This window comes from Pipistrellus hanaki (assembly GCF_964339955.1).
Source record: "Pipistrellus hanaki genome assembly, chromosome: 3".
Classification (NCBI taxonomy): domain Eukaryota; kingdom Metazoa; phylum Chordata; class Mammalia; order Chiroptera; family Vespertilionidae; genus Pipistrellus; species Pipistrellus hanaki.
This window is the reverse complement of record NC_140505.1, coordinates 182,436,058-182,456,586: the sequence shown is the minus strand read 5'-3', so window position 1 is coordinate 182,456,586 and position 20,529 is coordinate 182,436,058. Positions and strand designations below refer to the sequence as shown.

The following is a 20,529-nucleotide window of genomic DNA, read 5'->3' as shown; positions in this document are numbered from 1 at the left end:
CATATTCCCTGTTTCTTGGCTGTTGGTGCTGCCATTTTGTGAGGGCAAGACAGTCAATTACCATATTCCCTCTTCATTAGATAGGCTTTTTTTAAATGTAGAGCAAGACTCGGGTGATTTCCTAAACGACATTCCCTAGAAACGGAGCCTGAGACAAAACTCACCTGCTGCTACTTTATGAGGGAGCACAATCTCAGGAAAGCAGGGCTGAGGAAAGGTGCTTGAAAACCAGGAAGAAACACTGGCCAAAGCTTTGTCACAGGTATTGCTGATTGCGTGATTTCAATAGAAGTCCAGTGAGGTTGCATAGTTATTGCTCCTCTGACCAGTGCATCCAAAAGGGAATATGGGGGAGGAATTTTCTGTACTGGTTTCCTCTCATCTCCTGCTCAGTCAGTTTCCCATATAAACAGTTAACACTCTTGCCCCCTTCAGTGGCCTGCCTCAGGGAAGGTCCTACCAGCTGTGGACACAGATTTGCAGAGTGACCTGCCATTGAAGCCTGGAAAGGTGAGAGGAGTCAGTAACCCTTAGTGGCAGCCAACCTGTCTTCTAAGAAATTCCTAAAAAACATCACTCCCAAGAGGGCTGACCCTGGGAAGAGTAGGCGACCTCTGCTTTTTATCATAAACTCTTCTTTACCCATTTGATTTGTTATCATTTACATGTATTACATTTGGTAAAAATAAGATTTAAATTATCAAGGGAAAGTTAGTTACCAAAAACACCCTAGAAATAGATATCAAAGTACTTTTCCCATGCATTTGGAAAAAATTAACTTCATATATTGAAAAATAAAATCTAATTAGTAGTATAAATCAGGATAATCTTTTGTAAGAAAATGGGAAGTGGGACTTCTAGAATTGATCCTTTCCCCTTTATCACCCATTCTTGCCTTACACCCCCTTACCATGCAGTCCCCTAGGACTGAAACCTAGGTGTAGTCTGCCCCCATGCCCATTGCCAGGCTCTGCTGATTCTACCTTTGGATCGTCTCTTTTGTCCCCTAACCTAGTTCCCCCTGCCTCTTCTGTAGTCCATAGTCTTACATATGTTCCATTAGAGTTTTTGGTATCCTCACAGGTCTCTCTCTTCTCTTCCTCATGTCACTTATGGTTTTCTGTGCTGAGTTTTTGGTCTCTTTTTGTATTAACTTTGGTTATAATGTTCAAAAAATAACAAAAGTCTGTAGGTATTTGTTCACTTTACTGGGTTGTACATATTTTCTTTAACAGAATTTATTGAGTGCTTTTAAGGCAGTCACTGGGGATACAAAGATGAATTAAACCTGGACAATAGCCATCGCTCAAAGAGTCCATGTTCTATATAGGCAACAGATGGGTAAATAAGTAATCGGGATAGAATAGAAGTGCTATAATAAAATTAGGTATTAGGTTCAAGAGTGGTTTTATTTTTTCCTATTTGGGTGAATCAGAGAAACCTCAGGGAGCAGTAGATGATCAAACTAAATATTAAAGAGTATGTTCAAGTTGGTCAGATGGGTAGAAAGGAGAAAGGCTTTCTAAGCAGAAAGACTAGCAGGTGCAAAGAAACGGGAAAGTGAAACCGCACAAGGTGTCTTGCAAGATTTGATACACATAAGACTACCACCTGTCATCTCTCAGTTGGGTTGTAGAGATCTACCTGTCTTTGCTGAGTATCCAGTAAACCCTAATCTGACCACTGCGCTTCCCTGCCCAAAACTCATTGGAGAGGAACAACCCAAATCCCTGCAGTGGTTTAAGCTTTACAAGATTTCTACCCAACATGGCTCTTAAGCCACTGCACCTTTCTCCGTCCTCTGCCACTCCGTTCTTTTGCTTATTCCAGTTCAGCCACATGGGCCTCCTTGTTTCTACTGTAGTTCCTACAATGAGCTGAGCATGTTTTCACCTCTGAGCCTTCCAGTTTGTGTTCCCTTTGTCACGAGTGCTCTTCCCCCAGGTAAACACTTGGCTTGCTCCCTGAATTTCTTTAGGTCTCTGCTCAAATGTTAACTGCCCTGACCACCCTGTTTCAAATAGTGGTCCTCCATGCCTCCAACCCTGAACTCATGTATCCTCTTCTTTGTTTTATTCTTCACCAGAGCATACCATCTGCTTCATGGTTTTCTTTGCCTGTTATTTGTCTCTTCCTACTAGAGTCAAACACTAGGACAGAAACTTTGCCTATTTAATCATCATAAATATTTGATGGCAAGAATTGAAGTTAAATAGATGAAGTAATAAGCAAGGGGCAGGACTCCTGCACACACTGAGTTGTTTGGACTTGAGACTAAAGGCATTGAGGAACCTAGGATTTTTAAGAAGGGAATTCATTAACAATATCTGACTTAGGTTTTATTTTAGAAATAGCATTCTAGCAGCTGCTTAGGAAATTGATTACTTTGAGGTTAAGTAAGAAGAAAGGAGAACTATTCAAAGAAATAATTCTTTTGGATGAAAGTTAGTAAGAGTCTTATTTATTTTTTTCACTTTTCACAGTGCAGGATGTGAACTCTCTTGTGTGGCCTTTCAGTTAATATTCGTATTTAATAGAACTGTAATAATTCATTTTCTGTGGTAAATATTTATGAATTATTATATTGTGGTAAGCTTTCTGCAGCATTCCTAAAACTGTTGGGAGAAAGATTTCTTTTCTTTTTTACAGACTTTCTAATTTAGAAGCAGATATTCAACTACCTGGTTAATTCAATTTAGCAAGCATTTTCCAAAGATCAACTGTTATGTGCGTATGATTTGGTGAGGAAGTATGTGATTCAGATCCTGATCTGCTTAGGAGCTTTACTTATGAAATTAACCATCATGTAACTGTGTTTCAGACAAAATGCTGCTGGGATGGGTTTAGGGAAATATTGTGTCTGTTACTGTATGTGTATCATCTGAATCATTCATTTTAAAGAAGTGGACTATAATAGGACATCAAGTGCAAAATCTATGAGGAATAATTAAATATTTTATGATGCAGGAGGCACTACAAAATCTTGCTAATGTTTTATTCTGAAACTGATTTATGGCTATGTTCAACGATATTCCAATTTAATGTTTAGTATACAGAAAATGCAAACTTAATTGTTTGCATAAAGACAAAATAAAGAATAAATTAATTTAAACTGTAGTGAAAAAATTGACAAAGAAAAAGAATAACCACTTGTGTGTTGTATAAACCAATAATGACATTGAATAGAATGGACAACCAATCAGTAATTGTGTGTGGGGCCTTCCATTTCCAAGGAAGCAGGAAGCTGACCCAGAGTATTTCTCATCTCTTATTGCCGGTGGAATGCATGATTTGTGAATGTTTGAGGTTCTAAATGCTGTTTTCAGGAGCTAGGGAAGAAAGAGCTTTTAAGAGGTTGGAAACATTAAACTATTACAGTGTTGGTCATTTTTAACCTAATAGACTATATTGGTTTGAATGACTTAGTTCTGAAATATTTATTTATCTGTTTAAATATTCATTGCTTTGAGATGGCAAAACTCAGCCTCAGGGGAGAGGTGAGCTGGCTTTTCTCTGAGTAATTTGAAAGAGGTAGAGTGTGTGTGTGTGTGTGTGTGTGTGTGTGTGTGTGTGTGTGTTGAAGACATGATGTGCTGGCAAGTTTGCTGTATTGTTGGCCAAGCTTAGACCTGTCCTTGGACTTGCATGTACCAGATTCAGTAATTATTTTTATTCTAAGTATGTTATATTCCCTGATTTATTTTTTACTTATGGTCTATTTGCAAAAGCTCAGGATTGCACTTAGTTCCCGCCTGCTCTCCATCTCCCCTTCAGATAACTGCAGCACACTCCTACTTTGAGTCCTAGTTTTTCAGTTCTCCCCACGCTAAAAGGAGGACCCATTCATTGTTAGGCTTGCATTTCATCTGGGGTTCCATATAAGAAGGCAGTCCTCTCCTTTCAGGTAATTTACATTTATAGCCACTATTATCTTCCTCTCATAACCTATTCCTTCCCTAATCTCTGGCCTTCTACAAGTGTAGATGCCTCAGGTCATTTTTTAGAGGCACCCAACGCCACCAAACCATCTATACCTGTAGAACCAGGACCCTATTTCAACTCACTGAATCATCATCAAGGGGGAGGACCTTAATTTAAAAGTAAAATAAATGTATCTTAGGCACAAAAAAATCTGGGAATCTCTGCACTCAAGGAACCAGGTAGAAGATGAGTCCGGGTGTGGGGGCTGAGTGTAGTGAAGTTAGTCCAAATGGATGGGGTTAGTGACCTTATTGTTCAGACTGCAGCAGGAATAGAATTCTGTTCTCGGAATCCAACAGTACTTCCCTTCAAGTTAATATTTCAGTTGGTGGTTGTGTTTTTATTGCTATGATCATTATCATGTGTTCCTCAAAATCTATTTTTGAGAGCTTCTTTGCGATCCCAGCTATCAACTAAGTTATAGACAACCAAATGAAGAATGAACTGTTGGAATTCAACCTGAACATAAAAATTGGAGAGGTTTTTCCTCCCAGTTTCTAATTTACCTTCAGGTTGTCTAACATCTTTTGGTTCTGGGTATAATTTATATTCATTGTGAGAGAGAAAATATGTTTATCTTTCTGACTTTATTTTGCCATTATTAAATTTAAAAATGGAGGTTAATTGAGACTCTAAAATGAATTTTTCTTTATGTCTAGTAAATGAGCATTGTTTTATTTTTGTACATGTTTATTCATCCATTTTATTTTCTGTATTTTCTTTTTTCTACATAGTTTTTAAATTTTTTTAAAGTTGATTCTAGATGATCTTAAATCCAGTTTAATTTTCTTTCTGTGATAACAGTTATACCGCTCTTTTTTCCCTTTGGGCAGAAATCACTGCTTTTCGTTCAGCAGCTGAGAAAAATAAGGGGCCTTTCCTTCCAGGGGTTGGCAACCTGCGGCTCCGGAGCCGCATGCGGCTCTTTTGAACCTTTGCTGCGGCCCCCAGCAGGTCTGACACTAGCAGGGCAGATAGCAGGGCGGGGCGGGGAGCTGTATCACTTATGTCGCAATGGTTTTGCGGCTCCGAGGTTTTTTTTTTCCTTCGAAAACGGGTCCAAGTGGCTCTTTATGTCTTAGGTTGCCGACCCCTGCTAGGCACTGCCAACCTAGAGCACTCTGTAAACTTTTATACAAAGACAGGTAGAATTTGAAATCTGAGCCTATCTAAGCAAATCCCAGGGGACAAAAATGACATCATTTGTAAAATGCATAAAGGCAAAAATATTTCCTTTCTATTACAATCCTAGAGAATTAATTTACTTTTACTAACAGCCTTTTGAAAATGATTAGTGACATTGGCAGGGGTTAGTAAACTGGTGAAAAGGTGCTCTACCTCAATAACAAAGGGATTATTTTTATGTTGGTGAGAATAAAATTAATATTGATCTATTTCTGTTGGTGACAGAATGGTGACCCATTCTGATCGTAAGTGTAATATGGGAATTGGGAAACTTTCAGAATTTACAGCCTGTTCGTTGGCAGCAGCACAAGAGTTGATAGATATAAAAGTGGGATACAGGATTATCAAACTGGAAGTATTAAAATGAAGTTGAAAAATAAATGGGAAGATATAAAACAAATGAAAATACCATTCTCCACAATTACATAGATCTTACTATAGGAAAATGAAGACAGTTTCATTGTGGGCCATTCTTTCTATGTTCTCCACAGCACTTTATGCTTAGCTTTATTTGTATCACAAATGATATTTATGTTCTTGTGCCTTTCTGACCTGTTAAACTTGGTCCTCTGAAAGCAAAGTCTTCTTTTTGCCCTTGTGTCTTCCCTTTCCTCCCACAACTAGCATGTTATAGATGCTTAAATGTCGGTAAGTAATTGATGTAAGTAATACTCAGAATGATTAAGTAGGAACAGAGGCTATGCTTAAAGAACAATAACAAAACAGACTCATTTACTCCAAGCAGTGTATAGAGCAAAATATCATAAAGGATAGGGAGAGGTTTCAAGTAAGTTTAGTTCACTGGAAAAAATGTTTGACTCACTTAGCAGAAGAAGGTAATAAATTGACTTAGATGTACAGAGTTTGTAATGTTAGGGGGACTCTGAGGGTGGACGGATCCAGTCTGAGTTGGAAATGTGCACCTGGAAGAATTGGAAGCAAGGAAAGAAATCCAATTAGGATGACTGGTGCTATATTAACGAGTTTCACTTGCTCTCATTTAATCCTCACAACAACCCTCAAGTAAATCCATTTTGCAGCTGAAGAAACGAGCTGGGAAGATTAAGTAAATAGTTTATCCATATCTGGTAAGAGGCATAGTTAGGACCTTAACTGGGGCCTGTCTTTCTTCTTTCTACTTTAGCTTGGGAGAAAGGACATGGTTAGACCTAAAAGCTACTTGAAAGCCACCTATAATAGTTGAAGTTCTGAGATTGTTGTGGGTAAGGGAATAGACTGATGAAGGGGCTGAGACTTGGTCCTGGGGTCATACATGTTTCCTGTAATGCACTGTGACAGTATATTATATTTAGAATGAAAACATTTGACATATTTCACATTGTACACAAAAGACCACGTATGATAATGTGTCACTCTGTTAGTTACTACATGTGATTTATAGGAAAAAGACATTTTGTGGCTGCCTTTGTGCTATAACAGCAGAGTCGAGGTGTTGTGTCAAATACTATGGCCTGTAAGGCCTAAAATATTACTACCTGCCCTTTACAGAAAAAGTGCTGAGCCCTGCTTTCTACGTACTTCCTTTTTAGGACTGGCTGCAGGGAGGAGGGATTATTTGAGTCAATTCTTTATGGCCAGCTAAGTTTTTCATTATACATGAATATTCTCCTTAGCGGATGCAGCTTGGGGAAGGACATTGATCCCTACAGTAACAGTCTGGCTGTGTTTGGGAAAGCACCCTATGTGGGAATATTGAGTAGTCTCCATTCATTGCAACACAGAATTAGACTTAGGAGTTGTGTATATGACTGGAGGAAATTGGTTAAAGACCCGCTCACTGGAGACGCCACCTGGAGTAGTGACTAGAACACTGGCTTTGAGTCTGCTCATGTCAATTACCAGCTGAGTGGTTTTTGATATGATACTTAACCTTTCAAAATGTTAGTTTCCTTCCCTGTAAAAGGAGAGTAATGGGAATACCTATTTTAGAAGGGTCTGAGAATTGAATGAATACACACACACTGCTTAGTGTATTGCTTGATACATAATAAGCATTATTATATGTAAGCAGCTAATATTACCAGGTGAGGGAAGGTCTAGAGCAGTGATTCCCAAAGTGGTCTATATCAACCCCCAGGGGTCTATGACAACCTGCAAGGGGTCTACGTCAGTGAAAAAAAAATTTGGGGGTCCATGAAATGAAAATGGGGGTCCACAATAGTGGATCTCAACATACACTGATAGTACCTATTTACTTACATCATATTATCTTATAATATAAAAACATATAAATTATTTATAAAAGTACCTATGAAGTAAAAAATTTATTATATGTTTATAAAATTGTGTAAGTTGTAGGATAAAAACCTGCACATAATGATATACCAGTATCATCTTGTTACAAGCATACGCGCAGTAAACATTCTTGCCAATTTTTGTCTCAAAGCTTCGCGAACTTGCAGCGACTTGTTCAATTCATCACTCTATAAATATGAATGTGAGAAAAATACGTTCATTCGTTTCCTGAATCTTGAATAGGAAAGTGCTGAGAAAACATTTAAAAAAATATAAACTGGTAGTTTATCATACAAATTATAGTGAATCAGTGTTATTTTGTTTGAGAATGCCGGAGAAAAGTAGGTACATTATTTTTTATTAAATTTTAACACTAAACTTCACTACAGTTAGAAATTTACAAAAAAATCAATATCAGGTAAGTAGGGGGTCTACCCAAAACCGAAAAACATGGCAAGGGGTCTACGGCACAAACAAGTTTGGGAACCTCTGGTCTAGAGGAGCTTGAATGTATTTAGTAGGGAATAGTGAATCTTTGTGTCACCAATTCAGTACTCATATCTACTGCTCTGAATCGTATTGAAGTTTTGCATATTTGTAATAACCTCCCTCATGTGACCGTTCACTCCTGAGAAGCGTATTTCTAACTTTTGTTATGATGTCTCAGTATCTATGACAATTGTGGACCCACAGTAGGTATTTAGTTAATAATTCATTTTCTCAGGTGAGAGACACCTGAGCTTCTTTAGCCTGTAGTATTAATAACAAAAACATTTTCACACAAATACAGAGGTAAATTCTGGCCCAGAAGGAATCATGGGAACGGTTATCTCCTATTTTGCTGGTGGCTATAGTACTTCTCTTCTGTACTTATAACTCCAGAAGTTTAATAGAAATCAGAAACCATTTAACGTTTTTAAATAATAATAATAATAATACATGCATACGTACTTGGGAAATTTTTCAAACATTGCAGAGTGTCCGAGATAAAATATGAAATCACTCCTCTCCCAATTTCATTCCCTTAGTATTTAAGTATGATTGTTTTTGTTTAACAAAAATAAAAATCATTCCTATGAGTAACAAAATAATCTACCCAGAATTGCTTCTTGATCTCCCTTTTCTGCCTTTCATCTCCTTGAAACACACAGTACTGAGGCTACAAGTGGATCCTATAGAATGTTTTTGCCTTTCTTCCCTCATCTCCCACTGCTAATTGCTGTTTATGTAGTTGGCTGAGCCAGCTTCATGGAGACTACCCCCGGGGAGCGTGAAGGCTGTGTACTAGTGTGCTGGAGTATCCTTCCCCACAGGGCCGGGTGGGGAGCGGATCCCAGGCAGAGCACTCCCAGTCCCCTCCCTTTGCCATGTTGTTCATAACTGGAAAGAGTGTCGTTTAGCCTTTACCAATCATTTAGTGGACCCTCCCTGAGTCCTATCAGATCATACTTATCCTGAAGTTGGAGTGTGGATCTGTGGAGACCTTTGGTACTCTTACCTCTTTCATTCACCAGTCCACCTGAATTTGAAGGTTCGCTTTCATATCTGTCTTCAGGCCAGTAAATCCTGCAAGGGCTTCTGAAGCATACTGCTTCATGTAGGTGGGTGGGTGAGCGAGTGGGTAGAGATAATAACATTTAGTTGATAGAAGGAGAGGAAGAGAGTTTTACTTTTAGGATACCTAGCACAGCTATGGAGAAATCATCTACAATAGCCCAACATTAAGATAATGAAAATAATTTATACAGTGATGGATGACAATAGTAGACTTTTCCCCTGAAAAATTATAGGTAAAAATTTAAAGTTTTCATAGCATAATTTCTAAGAACTAAACAAAGAGAAGATTTTTATGTAAAGCAAACTTTTGTACCATGTAGGGATTATTCTTGGACACTGGAGACTGCTGAATTTTGATGCTGTGTAACTAAAATGAAAGACCGTTATGAATCTTTATCTCTAGGGAATGTCACTCTCATTTTCTTAAGAATAGCACAATAATTCAGTGCTTCGGCATATTGGCTTCCTCTTATTGATTGCATTTTTCTTTTCATTCTCTTATATTAAAAATACTCTATAGGCTTTATTACAAAAGTAACATATGCTTATTATTACAAGAGAACTTGGGGATTGGGGATAGATATGTTTGCTGTTTTGATTGTGGTGATGACTTCATGTGTGTACATATGAAATGTGTACATATATATCAAATGGGCTATATTTTATACTATTAAGTAGATAGTTTATTGTATGCCAGTTACTCCTCAATAAAACTTTTTAATTTTCTGATTTAATGACTAAAAACTAGACTTACTTTGTTGTTAATATGTATTTTCATTTGTTAGAGATTGAGCATGTTTATTGGATTAGCCATTTGTATTTCATCTTCTGTGAATAATTCAGTTTGCCTCTTTTTCTGTTGTATTTCTTTTCCATTTGTGTAACTTACTCTTGCATTAGTAATGATAAAACCCGTTGTGTCTTTCTTACCTGTTGAAAATATTTCCCCCTGGTTGGCTTACTTTTGATTTTGAGGTCCATTTCTCCCCCTTTCTTTTTCCCTCCCTATGACTTACCCTCTCTTTTTTCCTTTCTGGTTTTTAGGTTTCCTGTCTCACTTAAGAATTTTCCAGACTCCAGTTATTCTCACAAATTATTTTATTTTTGTAGTTGTTATGTTAGATTTTATTCCTTCTGGAAATTTTTTTGTGTGTGGACTATACACTAAAGGGTTAATTTTATTTTCTTTCTGGAAAGTACCCAACTTTTACAAATACCATAGGATAAATACCTCCCTCTTCCCTCAACACACACACACACACACACACACACACACACACACACACTGAATTGAAATGCAACCTTTATCTTCCATTAAGTTCTCAGATAAGCTCCACTCTTTTTTAGGATTATCATTGTTTCATTAATCCCTTTGTATATTCTTACTGTTTAATCACAGTAGTTTCATAGCAAGTTTTAATACATGGTAGAGCATGCCCCTCTTCATAGTTTGTCATTTTCCAAAGTTACCTAGTAGTTTTTCATATACAAATTGGAAAGGTATTTAGTTCTAGTTCCTTCCCCAGACACATTTGCTTCCGATTGGAAATGACATTTTATTTTTGGAAGGATTAACATTATTGCATTAAATATTCCTCTTTATTCATCTTTTCTGCAGAATAACTGATTATAGTATTGATGGTTGATTCTTCCTTTAAAAATAGTGTGAGACTGTAGAGGGCCAAATGGGAAGACACCTGGACATTCTATATGTTGACTGGACCCGGGATATTGGCAGAATCATGTCAGTTGCGCTCCCGCCCTGGGAGTGCGGAGATGTTCTTAGTTCCTGACTAATGTGTTTGTTCAGGAGGAAGGAGTGGGTGGAACCTGGGCTCTCCCAGGCTCCTTGTTTTCCTGTGAAACCCCTTGTTGGATTGGAGTATAAATAGATGTGCTGTGTGGCTCAGGAGGTTGTCAGTCTGTCTCTCCAGCAGAGGAGGTCAGTGGCCCTCCCAGCTTAAAATCTATCTCTGTGTCTTCTCTCTTGATTTCTAATATTTCTCAATCACTGAGCACCTCCACTTAGAACCGGTTCATTCATCTCTCTTTCCATGCGGGACATGGAAAAGGGAGTCCCTGCAGCTTCAGGCCCCCGCATGAGACCTTTCTGTAACTTTGGATGTGTTTTGTTTACAATAGTGTGAGTTTTAATGGCCATCAAGTTAATGTTAAAAGCCTGACATGAGGTTTAGAAAATGCTGCTGAAGGTTCTGTTTCCTGCACTTCTCAGTGGGTAGAGAATCCCTTCTCGAATTGAGGAAATTGGGAGGAGAGAGAAAGGAATCATTGCTTCCTTGTTTGAAGGAAGTGATGCTCATGGTTAGGAGGAAACTAACTGACATACACCCAGATTTTCTTTGATCCCTAAGGACTTGATGTCTAAAATGTGAGGTGGGGAGGGGAATGTTGATCAAAATGCTAACATTTTGAAGCCATCTCTGCCAACAATTTCCAGAATGACAGAGGTTCAAAATTGCAGATGAGCATGTTTTCAGTAAAATTACGGCTTTGCTTTTCATGGAATAAAATGGGAGGTCAGGAGGTGAACTGTTGAGGAGGGAGGGTTTTGCCAAACGTATTACCCAAAATTTAAATTCGGATTTTGTATGTGAACTTAAAGAACAGAAATAAGAGAAGGACTGTGGAACTAAAATGGCTTATAATAATTTCTATAGTTACTGCACGTTCTTTATGATATATCAAATATCACACTAGATCCCAAGCAAGCATGTGGGAATGGATATTGTGTGGAGGAGTCCTGCTATGTTGTTAACCTGATAGTGTTGGCAGTAATTATGGAAAACTTCTTGAATATTTTGAAGTTAAGGAAAAGTATTATTAACCCAGTAGCCAAAATTTAAATCTGTACCTTGAAATCCAAAGGTTAATTCTTTTTTATAATATACTTTCTCCTGAACTCTATGCTCTTAAAATTGGAATGTCTCTGTTGTGTAGTTTTGAGAATTTCATTTATAATGTCATTCTATTGTTATAAATTGCAATTTAATGAATTTGATTTGTTTCCCCTAAGAATCACTAAAGGAAAAGAAGGCCCTAAAGAGAATACTAAAAAAAAAAAGAAAAGAAAAGAAAATACTAATGGCAAAAACTAATTTCAACTCTTATAATTTATTTTGTGCGAGAAATTTCCTGGCATTTTTTAAAACTTGAAGGAAAATTTTTCACTCTGGTAACTAGTTAACTTGAATATGATCATGGATCTGTCTGGTAATCACAAATTGACTGATGTTGGGTATGTGTTTGTGTGAGCATACATCTACATATACTAGTGTCCCGATGCACTAATGAAGATTCTTGCAAGAATGGGCCTTCGTTCCCCTGGCTGCTGGCACCGCCTTTTCTCTGGCTGGAGCAGCCTTTCTGTTCCAGCCTGGAGCCACCTTTCTGTCTTACCACTCTAACCAGAAGCCCGAGTGGCTGGGGTGGTGCAGACCGCCTGCATTGTCCCAAGTGTACACCCCATCCCGGCTGCTTGGCACCTGTGTATGCAAACTAAACCACCATCTTTGTTGGGTTAATTTGCATACTCACTCCTGATTGTCTGATGGGCGTCACAAAGATACAGTCAATTAGCATGCTGTTCTTTTATTAGGTAGGGTTGTGTGTGTGTGTGTGTGTGTGTGTGTGTGTGTGTGAAATATTTCCCCCAATTGTAAGGCAGTAGTATTACATTTTACCTGAGCAGTGAAGGAGTATTCAGATAATCTTGTATAATCACCTTAAAAATAATTACGGAATAAGAATTAAAAATCCCTTTTTCTCCTTATTTTCTTTCTCACTATTTCTTATAGGGTAACCAGGAGCCAACAACAACTCCTGATGCAATGGTTCAGCCTTTTACTACCATCCCGTTTCCACCTCCTCCACAGAACGGAATTCCCACAGAATATGGAGTGCCACACACTCAGGACTATGCCGGCCAGACCAGTGAACATAACCTGACACTCTACGGAAGTACGCAAGCCCACGGAGAGCAGAGTAGCAACTCACCCAGCACACAGAATGGATCTCTTACGGTATGTGAATTATGAGGTGGAAAGTGGAAGGGTATGTGTCCTCTTTGAGATCATCACCTTAATTGTCATACCAGAAACCCTTTTGAATTAATTTAGCATTTACACTACATAGCATTTATGTCGATTTAATTCTAATCCAAGCATGTAATTAGAAGATAAGAATTTAGCATTCAAACTCACAGCCCCAGCTCAGGAGCTTACAGACTGGAGGTGGGTCAGTTTAACAAGATAAGTGCAGTGGTGAGACTAAGCTTAGGAGGGATGCTGCTCTTCTCCATATCACCAGGAGCTTCCATTCTGCAGAGATCTCATGGTCCCTTCTCCGTTCTCAAACACAGTCCCTCAGCAGCATTCTGCACATTGCCTTCTCCCTCCTCCTTGAAATGCTTAAGTCAGTGTTTTTCAACCTTTATGGGCAAAGGCACACTTGTTTCATGAAAAAAATCACGAGGCACACCACCATTAGAAAATGTTAAAAAATTTAACTCTGTGCCTATATTGACTATATATAAAGTAATTCTCTTGAATAGGAATCAAATAAACACAAAGAAAGTATTTTATAATTACTTTATTATGAAATATTAAGTAAACAAAATAGTGAAAAATTATAAAATTCTTGTCTTGTCTGCACCTACGGCACACCAGGCAACATGTGCCGCGGAACAGCGGTTGAAAAACGCTGGCTTAAGTCTGTTGGCTTTGTGATCCCACTATTTTCCTCCTAAGCCGTGAGAGTTCTTTCTTAGTCTACTTTGCTGGTTCTTCTTCTCTCTCCTCAACTTTTAAATGTTGCACTACTTTAGGCCTGGGTAGTATTTTATATTCTCTCTATAGTTGTATATAGTTGTGCTACGAAATTTGTCTAATATCTCAAGCAAAACCTGTAAGTCGTTCTTTTTGTTGTTGTTGTTGTTTTTCCTTCATCTCTACATCTCATCCATCAGCAAGTATTGGCAACCATAACTTGACAATATTTTCTTCAAGCTCTTCTCGTTATTTTAAGAATACAGCTGGATAGTGTTCATGACTAAGAGCTCAGCTCTTCTGTCAGATTTCTTGGGTTTGGGTCCTAATGTGGCCCCTATGACCTTGGGTCAGTTATTTAATCTCTTTTCACCTTGGCTTGCTCATTTGTAAAGTGAGGACATTGGTACCTGCCTCAAGTGGCTGTTGGGAGACTGAAAAGAGTTTAAGTTGTGTGAGGTAGTTATCATTGTCACTACTCTAATTCAGACCTTATCACTTTTTCCTGTGTTGCTATTGCCATTCTCCACATAGCAGCCAAGATAGGTGTTTGTTGTTGTTGTTTTAAATGCAAATAATGCTATTTTCCTACTTAACTCTAGTGGTTTCCCAACATACTCAGACTAAAATCCAAACTCTCTACTTGCTTTACTAATCTCTGGCCCCAATCTCTCTGACTTCATTTCTTACTACTACTTACTAAAGTAGAGGAACTGTCTTAAATTAACAATAGGTTTGTATCACATATATATTATCGTACAGGAAATCATATTGTCTGTGGGATTGTATAGTATATTTCTGACACTAAAACACTCTACACTCTACATAGAAATATCTCCCTGTAGTTTTTAAATTCTTTTGCCTTTCCTCTATCAGATTATCAGGGGAAGAGCTTTATTCAGCCATTAAGCCATATGATAAGATTTGTATGTATTTCTTTTAAGAACTTTGCCTGGACTTAAGCTACTCTGTGCAGCCACTAATGTTTCTGCATAGTGATTTTCACTCTCGTTTTTACTTTTAAGCCTGACTAGAAGTCGCCCCGTGTCTCCATGGCTTAGTGGTGAACCAGTCATCTGGGCAGAGGTGTGCTGAAGCATCTACAGCTTGTAAAGCTTTCACCATCTCTTTGTGGGTGGGAAGCACATTTGGAGTTCACCCAGTTCTCAAGTTTTCCTTGGATTTTTCTTTTCTTGGGGCCTCTCATATCTCCCCTTCATCCGTATGGATTCATAGTCAGTGAGGAGAGTGGATCCAGCTCTTCTGTGATTGTATCATTTCCAGGGTCTCCCCTTTAGATTTCTGGCTGGCCCACCACTCACTCACCCCGATTAGACCACAACCTTAAGCTAGAAAAACTGTATTTTCCATTAAGTTTCTACTAAGTTTGCCACTCCACACTGACAGAGCTGTGGGTTTTCTGCCCTCTCCTCCAGATGCCTCTGGTTGAGTCCACTGGTTTCCATTGCCCCAGCCCTAGGCTATAAAACCAAGTTCTCCCCAGTACTGCTGAGGGTTTGGAGTGGATTAGTGGGTTAGAATAGCCCCAGGCAATAAGTTTGTAGACTCCTGCTAGTCTTACTCTAAGCTCTCGCAATTTTACAAGGAATTTCTCTGTTTATTAATTGCCTTTGGTTGATTGCCAGAACTCTGAAATGACTGTTGGACAACTTTGTCCAGTGTTCTTATTGTTTTCTTGGTTTGAGGAGAGGATTCCCTGACCTGTTCATGCCATCATAGCTAGAAGCCCCTTCCCATTTCATGGTAATTTACAATACTCACTGCCTCTCCTCACTGCTGCTCATTTCTCTTCCTCTTTTTTCCCTGTTGCCACCATTTCCCATTTTTTTCAGGCTCCTGGATTGTATCTATGTTTCTGGGTAGTATTAAAGGCGAGCTCTGTTTCTAAATATAAATCTATACAGTTAAGACAACCATTTGCTGTACAGTTTGGCATTATATTGACCAATTTGTGTTCCTGAAGAAATATTGAAATGATAATAGAAATCCATGTGACACCCTGTTTAGATTGTGAATTTATTGGTGCTGAGTAGAAAATGGAAAGTCCCTTTCGAGCTGTGCCTACAAACAGATAGTACCGATTTTATAATTTGGGAAATTGCTAACAATGGTAAATTATTAGGGATCTTTGTTGAAGGTATTATATTTTTAAGTGTCATTTTAAACGTGAGTGAATTTGCTGCTCTTAAGCCACTTGCCTTTGAGAGTTGTATGTATGTGTGTTCTTGCGGGATGTATGTAGTTAGAGAGATTGAGGAGTTGAGCAGTGTATCATAAAATCTGGATTTGACAACATTACATATTATTCTGGTAAAATTTTACTACGTAATTAAATATTTCTTAAAATGGGTGGGTCTGGTGATTCCTGAGGCAAATTAAATTCAAAAGGTAGCTAGAAAGCATTGTTATTTATAAATAAATGATATCTGAACTTTGCAAAACCACTTTTTAGTTTAAAAATTGCTTCCACAAACAGTATTTTATTGTGGTTCATAAAATAGCCCTTTGTGGTATGTTAAGGTATTCAAAGTCCATACTTTCCCCTCCAGCACTCTGCCTCCCACCGCACAGCAGAAGGCAGTGTGGCTCTGCGCTGGTCCTCTGAGCCAGCGGTCACCAACCTTTCGGACCTCAGGGACCCCTAGTGGTCTGCGGACCACCGCTTGGCGAGCGCTGCTCTAAGCAGGCTCTTGGCCTTGTTTCCCATTCAGCCAAGTCAGCTCTGCTGGAATCCGTGCCTGGAGTGCGAGTGAAGCCCGATTTGTGTATTCTCGATTTAAGCTCAAGTAGAGTCCCAAGCTGACCACTGTGTGTGGTACTTAAAAGGTGTGATTTATTCTGTAGTTTTGTCTCCCTAACTAAACTGTAAGATAAAGTTATTTTTGTTCATCTTTTCATTCCCTTACTTTTCACATACTTGGTCCTTAATAGTTACTCAGTAAATATTTCTTGGGGTAAAAAAATGAAAGAAAATACAGGTGTGCCAGGAGAGATCTGAGGAGAAAGAAGGGGGGGGGGGGGCTTAGTGGAATGGTGTTGATCTGGGCCTTGTATTGAGAGTGATTAGAATTCGAACATGTGTAGGTGGTGGGGGAAGAATAGGAAAGTAATTTCTCAAAGCAAAGGTGGAGAAATGGGAAAAATCAAAAAATCTTTGAATGAAAGCATGGATTTCCATTCAGCTAAAGTTTTGGGTGTTGAGGCAAACCCATGGGAAGTAAGCTGGAAGAAGGTCGTTGGAGTACCTGTTGGTAAGAGTATTTGAATACCTAATTGAGAAATAATTTAATTGAAGGTTTTTGTGCAAGTCCATGGAAGTGAGAATTGTACTTCAATCTGTGTATGCAAGATGAGTAGAGAAGCCAGGAGACTCTTAGGAAAGTGTCTTAGGCTTGGAGTTGATAATGAGATTCTGGACTAGGAGTTGCAGTGCTCATGTAGAGAAGGGAATTTTTTAAAAATATATATATTTTATTGATTTTTTACAGAGAGGTAGGGAGAGAGAGATAGAGAGCTAGAAACGTCGATGAGAGATAAACATCAACCAGCTGCCTCCTGCACACCCCCCACTGGGGATGTGCCCACAACCAATGCACATGCCCTTGACAGGAATCAAACCCGGGACCCTTCAGTCCGCAGACCGACGCTCTACCACTGAGCCAAACTGGTTTCGGCTAGAGGAGGGAATTAAAGAGAAATTATGAAGATAGTATATACAGGACTTGACAGCTGATTGGATGAGTAAAATAAGATCACTGTCAAAGATTGTGTGTTTCTTATGCAATAACTGTGTCCTGAATAAATCATTTTACCTCCCAAGTTCCAGTTTCCTCATCTATCAAATGAATATATCTGACAGGATTAGAGTGAGAATAAATTATAAATGTTTGGAAATTACTTGTTTAAATAGTTCTTTAAGAAAATTGCTTTTTAAATCAGTTGTTCCAATTGATGTCGCTTACATGTGTGTTTTTTTTTTAATTGTGAGCTATAGCTGTATTTTAATACTGGTCTTGTTTATGTTGGATAGTCCCATCTTATTGATAGGGGGAACAAAAGAAAGGACTTCTCATACGAAAAGGAGAAATAAGCAATGAAATCTGGAATTTTATCTCTAAAATGTTTTTAGAAATTGATTTTAACATGTGCTCTTAAGATGAGAGCTTGTTTTGACAGTCAGTTGGTCTCACGCTGTGCATTAGGGAGGGAGAGCAGTTAGGGGTCTCCCACCTGGGTCTGCAGAGGTTTGATTATTCCTGAGCCTGCTGCAGAGAAGAAAGGACAGCAGTTTCTGTATGTTTAGATTTCTTTCCAAATGCCAGCAGGCATGAAAAAACCAAAGTATTTGAAGTAAACAAGCTTTGGTGAATAATCTTCAGATCTAAGGTTCATATTTATATACCTATTCTACCTCCTTATTAGATTTCTTGAGGGCAGGAACCATTGTCCTCTTCTTATTTCTCCTATTGGTATATAATTGATGTTTATTCTTGGGCGTTCGAGTTCATCGCTAAATAAAGATGACTCTGACCCCATATTGTCCACTCTTTTCAGTCTCTTCGCTACATCCTTTCTTTGGAGATGCATTCTGATTTTCTTGCACTCCTTGACTGTCAGAAGATCAGTCTGACAAGCTTCCCTTGGAATTACCCACTGACTCCCTTATGAATTTGGTTACCCACTAAAACATAGCCAAAAAGTTGTACCCCTTCAAAATGGGCCCATTTGCCCAAATAAGGGCTTCTGGAACACAATGGGGAAAATAGGGCCCAAATCTTTCTATCACGTGATGTATTGTTGGGCTGTATTACCATCAGCCTGCAGCAGAGGGATTGTTATCAGCACATTCTCCTTCAGACTAGAGTTAGCGGCCTGGGACAAAAAGGGAATTCATTCAACCACCACCTGCTTTTCCAAGAGACACCCTCATTTTCCCCAGAGTAATAAAAGGTAGAGGATGTGGAGCCTATACAAAGTGTCTACACTCATCCATTTGCCCTTAAAAATAATTGCTTGAACTTTCCAGCCCTGGAGTTTGATGCCTGTAAGCAGCATGGCAGTTTCAAAGCTGGATCCTTGAGGAAACTAGCCTGATCTGAAAATACAAGAGTTGCTACAGAAAAGCACACTCAGAGCCAGGCGTGCATATTTTTTAATAGAGAAACTTGCCCTTTGGGTCATGTGAGACTCAAAACATCCTTTCGTTATATTGTTAATATAGTTAACTTCATGGTTATTGCTTCCTCTTAAGTGTGTAAAGCACAAACATACATATGTCCTTTAGATGTGCTTAGGTATAAAATACATCCCAGTCTTATTTTATACAAATATGAATTTTTCGAACTGCAATGTGATACAGAAAAATTAATGAAATTTCACTTTGGGGCAACTTTTAAACTGTTAAAGAATAAAATTTGACTAAGACAGTTATACAGGTCTTATTGGCTTTATTCAGTGATTTATGAATTGATTAGCATCCAGTCTAGCAGATAGAAAGGAGCTCTGAAGAGCTGTACAAAGCAAGAGATTTTATAGGCCAAAGGGAGCAGGAACAAGGAGTCATACTGGGCATTTGCTAATTGGTTAAAACAGGGTTGCTTCCTTTATGTGAAGGAAAGGGAAATCTTGGAGCTGGGTGTGGTGTGGTACCTTGTGCTGAGCAGGCAAGTGCTGGGAAAACCAAGCATATAAATTTTAGTTAGGTTTTGGTTTGTTGGCATGTGTCTGGACATAAGCAACTCCATTTTGGGCCCAGTCTGGTTCCTTTTAACAGAACCAATGTGAATCTTCCTAAATGAAAACTTTGTTAATAATTGCCTAATTTCAAAGCTTATATATTATATGGCAATTTACATGGTAGTTCTACCCTTACAGTTATAGAAATATCTTCTATCCTTGGGTAAGTTTAGTCTTAAATTTTGCAATTTTCAGAACCAAATATAGTCAAACAGCAGGGAGATAGAAAGTACAACAAAGAGGTAAGAAAATGAGAGGACCAGCAGAATATCCAGCATCTAATAATATAAGTCTCAGAAAGAGAGAAAGATAAAGTATATAGGATGGGAATAATCAGCAAAGTAATTCAAGAAAACTTCCCTGGACTGAAGGGTAATAATTTCCAACTTATGAGACCATGGGATTCCCAGCAAAATAGATCAAAATGAAATAAACCTACATGAAGGCATATCTGTGTGGGATTTTAGAACACTGGGTATACCGGAGAGAAGGGGGGCAAGTCATACTAGAAGATAGGAATCGTGATACCTTCAGACCTCTCAGCAGCATCACTGGGAGCTAGACAACAAGTGCAAGTTGCCTTCAGAATCCTAAAGGAATTTTCTTTAACCTAGATTTCTGTACCCAGCCAAACACTCATTAAAATGTGTTGTTTTAATAGTTGTTTTAGACATGAATCAGGTTCTCGAGAGACTTACTGTGTGGATTGAATTTCCCCTCCTTCCCATTAGCCTTACAGAGGTGAAAATAAGAAATGATTACATCCTAGGAAACAGAAGAAAATTAAATATTGAAGGAAATGTTTACTTCATAAATCAAAATATTATTCCTAAATTAAGAGATTCCTTTGTATCTCATATAAAGTTTTATGATAAAGACTTGGAAGGTTATACTTCAGCTAGTATTGCCAGAGTTCTTTTTCAGCCCAGAACAGAACATTGATTCACAGTGTAAATAGTTAAAATATTTTTATGTTTCATAGAGGAAACAGAAACATTCATCCATTTCC

At 38.4% G+C, this 20,529-nt stretch overlaps 1 protein-coding gene across 35 annotated transcripts in view; it reads left to right on the top strand.

Annotated features, from left to right (window-relative positions):
• Positions 1-20,529, top strand: part of RBFOX2 (RNA binding fox-1 homolog 2) — a 252,255-nt gene that overhangs the window by 187,618 nt on the left and 44,108 nt on the right. For all 35 annotated transcript variants that reach the window (XM_084876818.1, XM_084876808.1, XM_084876793.1 and 32 more), the window contains one exon: positions 12,795-13,019. In XM_084876818.1, the coding sequence (XP_084732944.1) occupies positions 12,795-13,019 (225 nt within the window). The remainder of the gene's footprint in view (positions 1-12,794; positions 13,020-20,529) is intronic.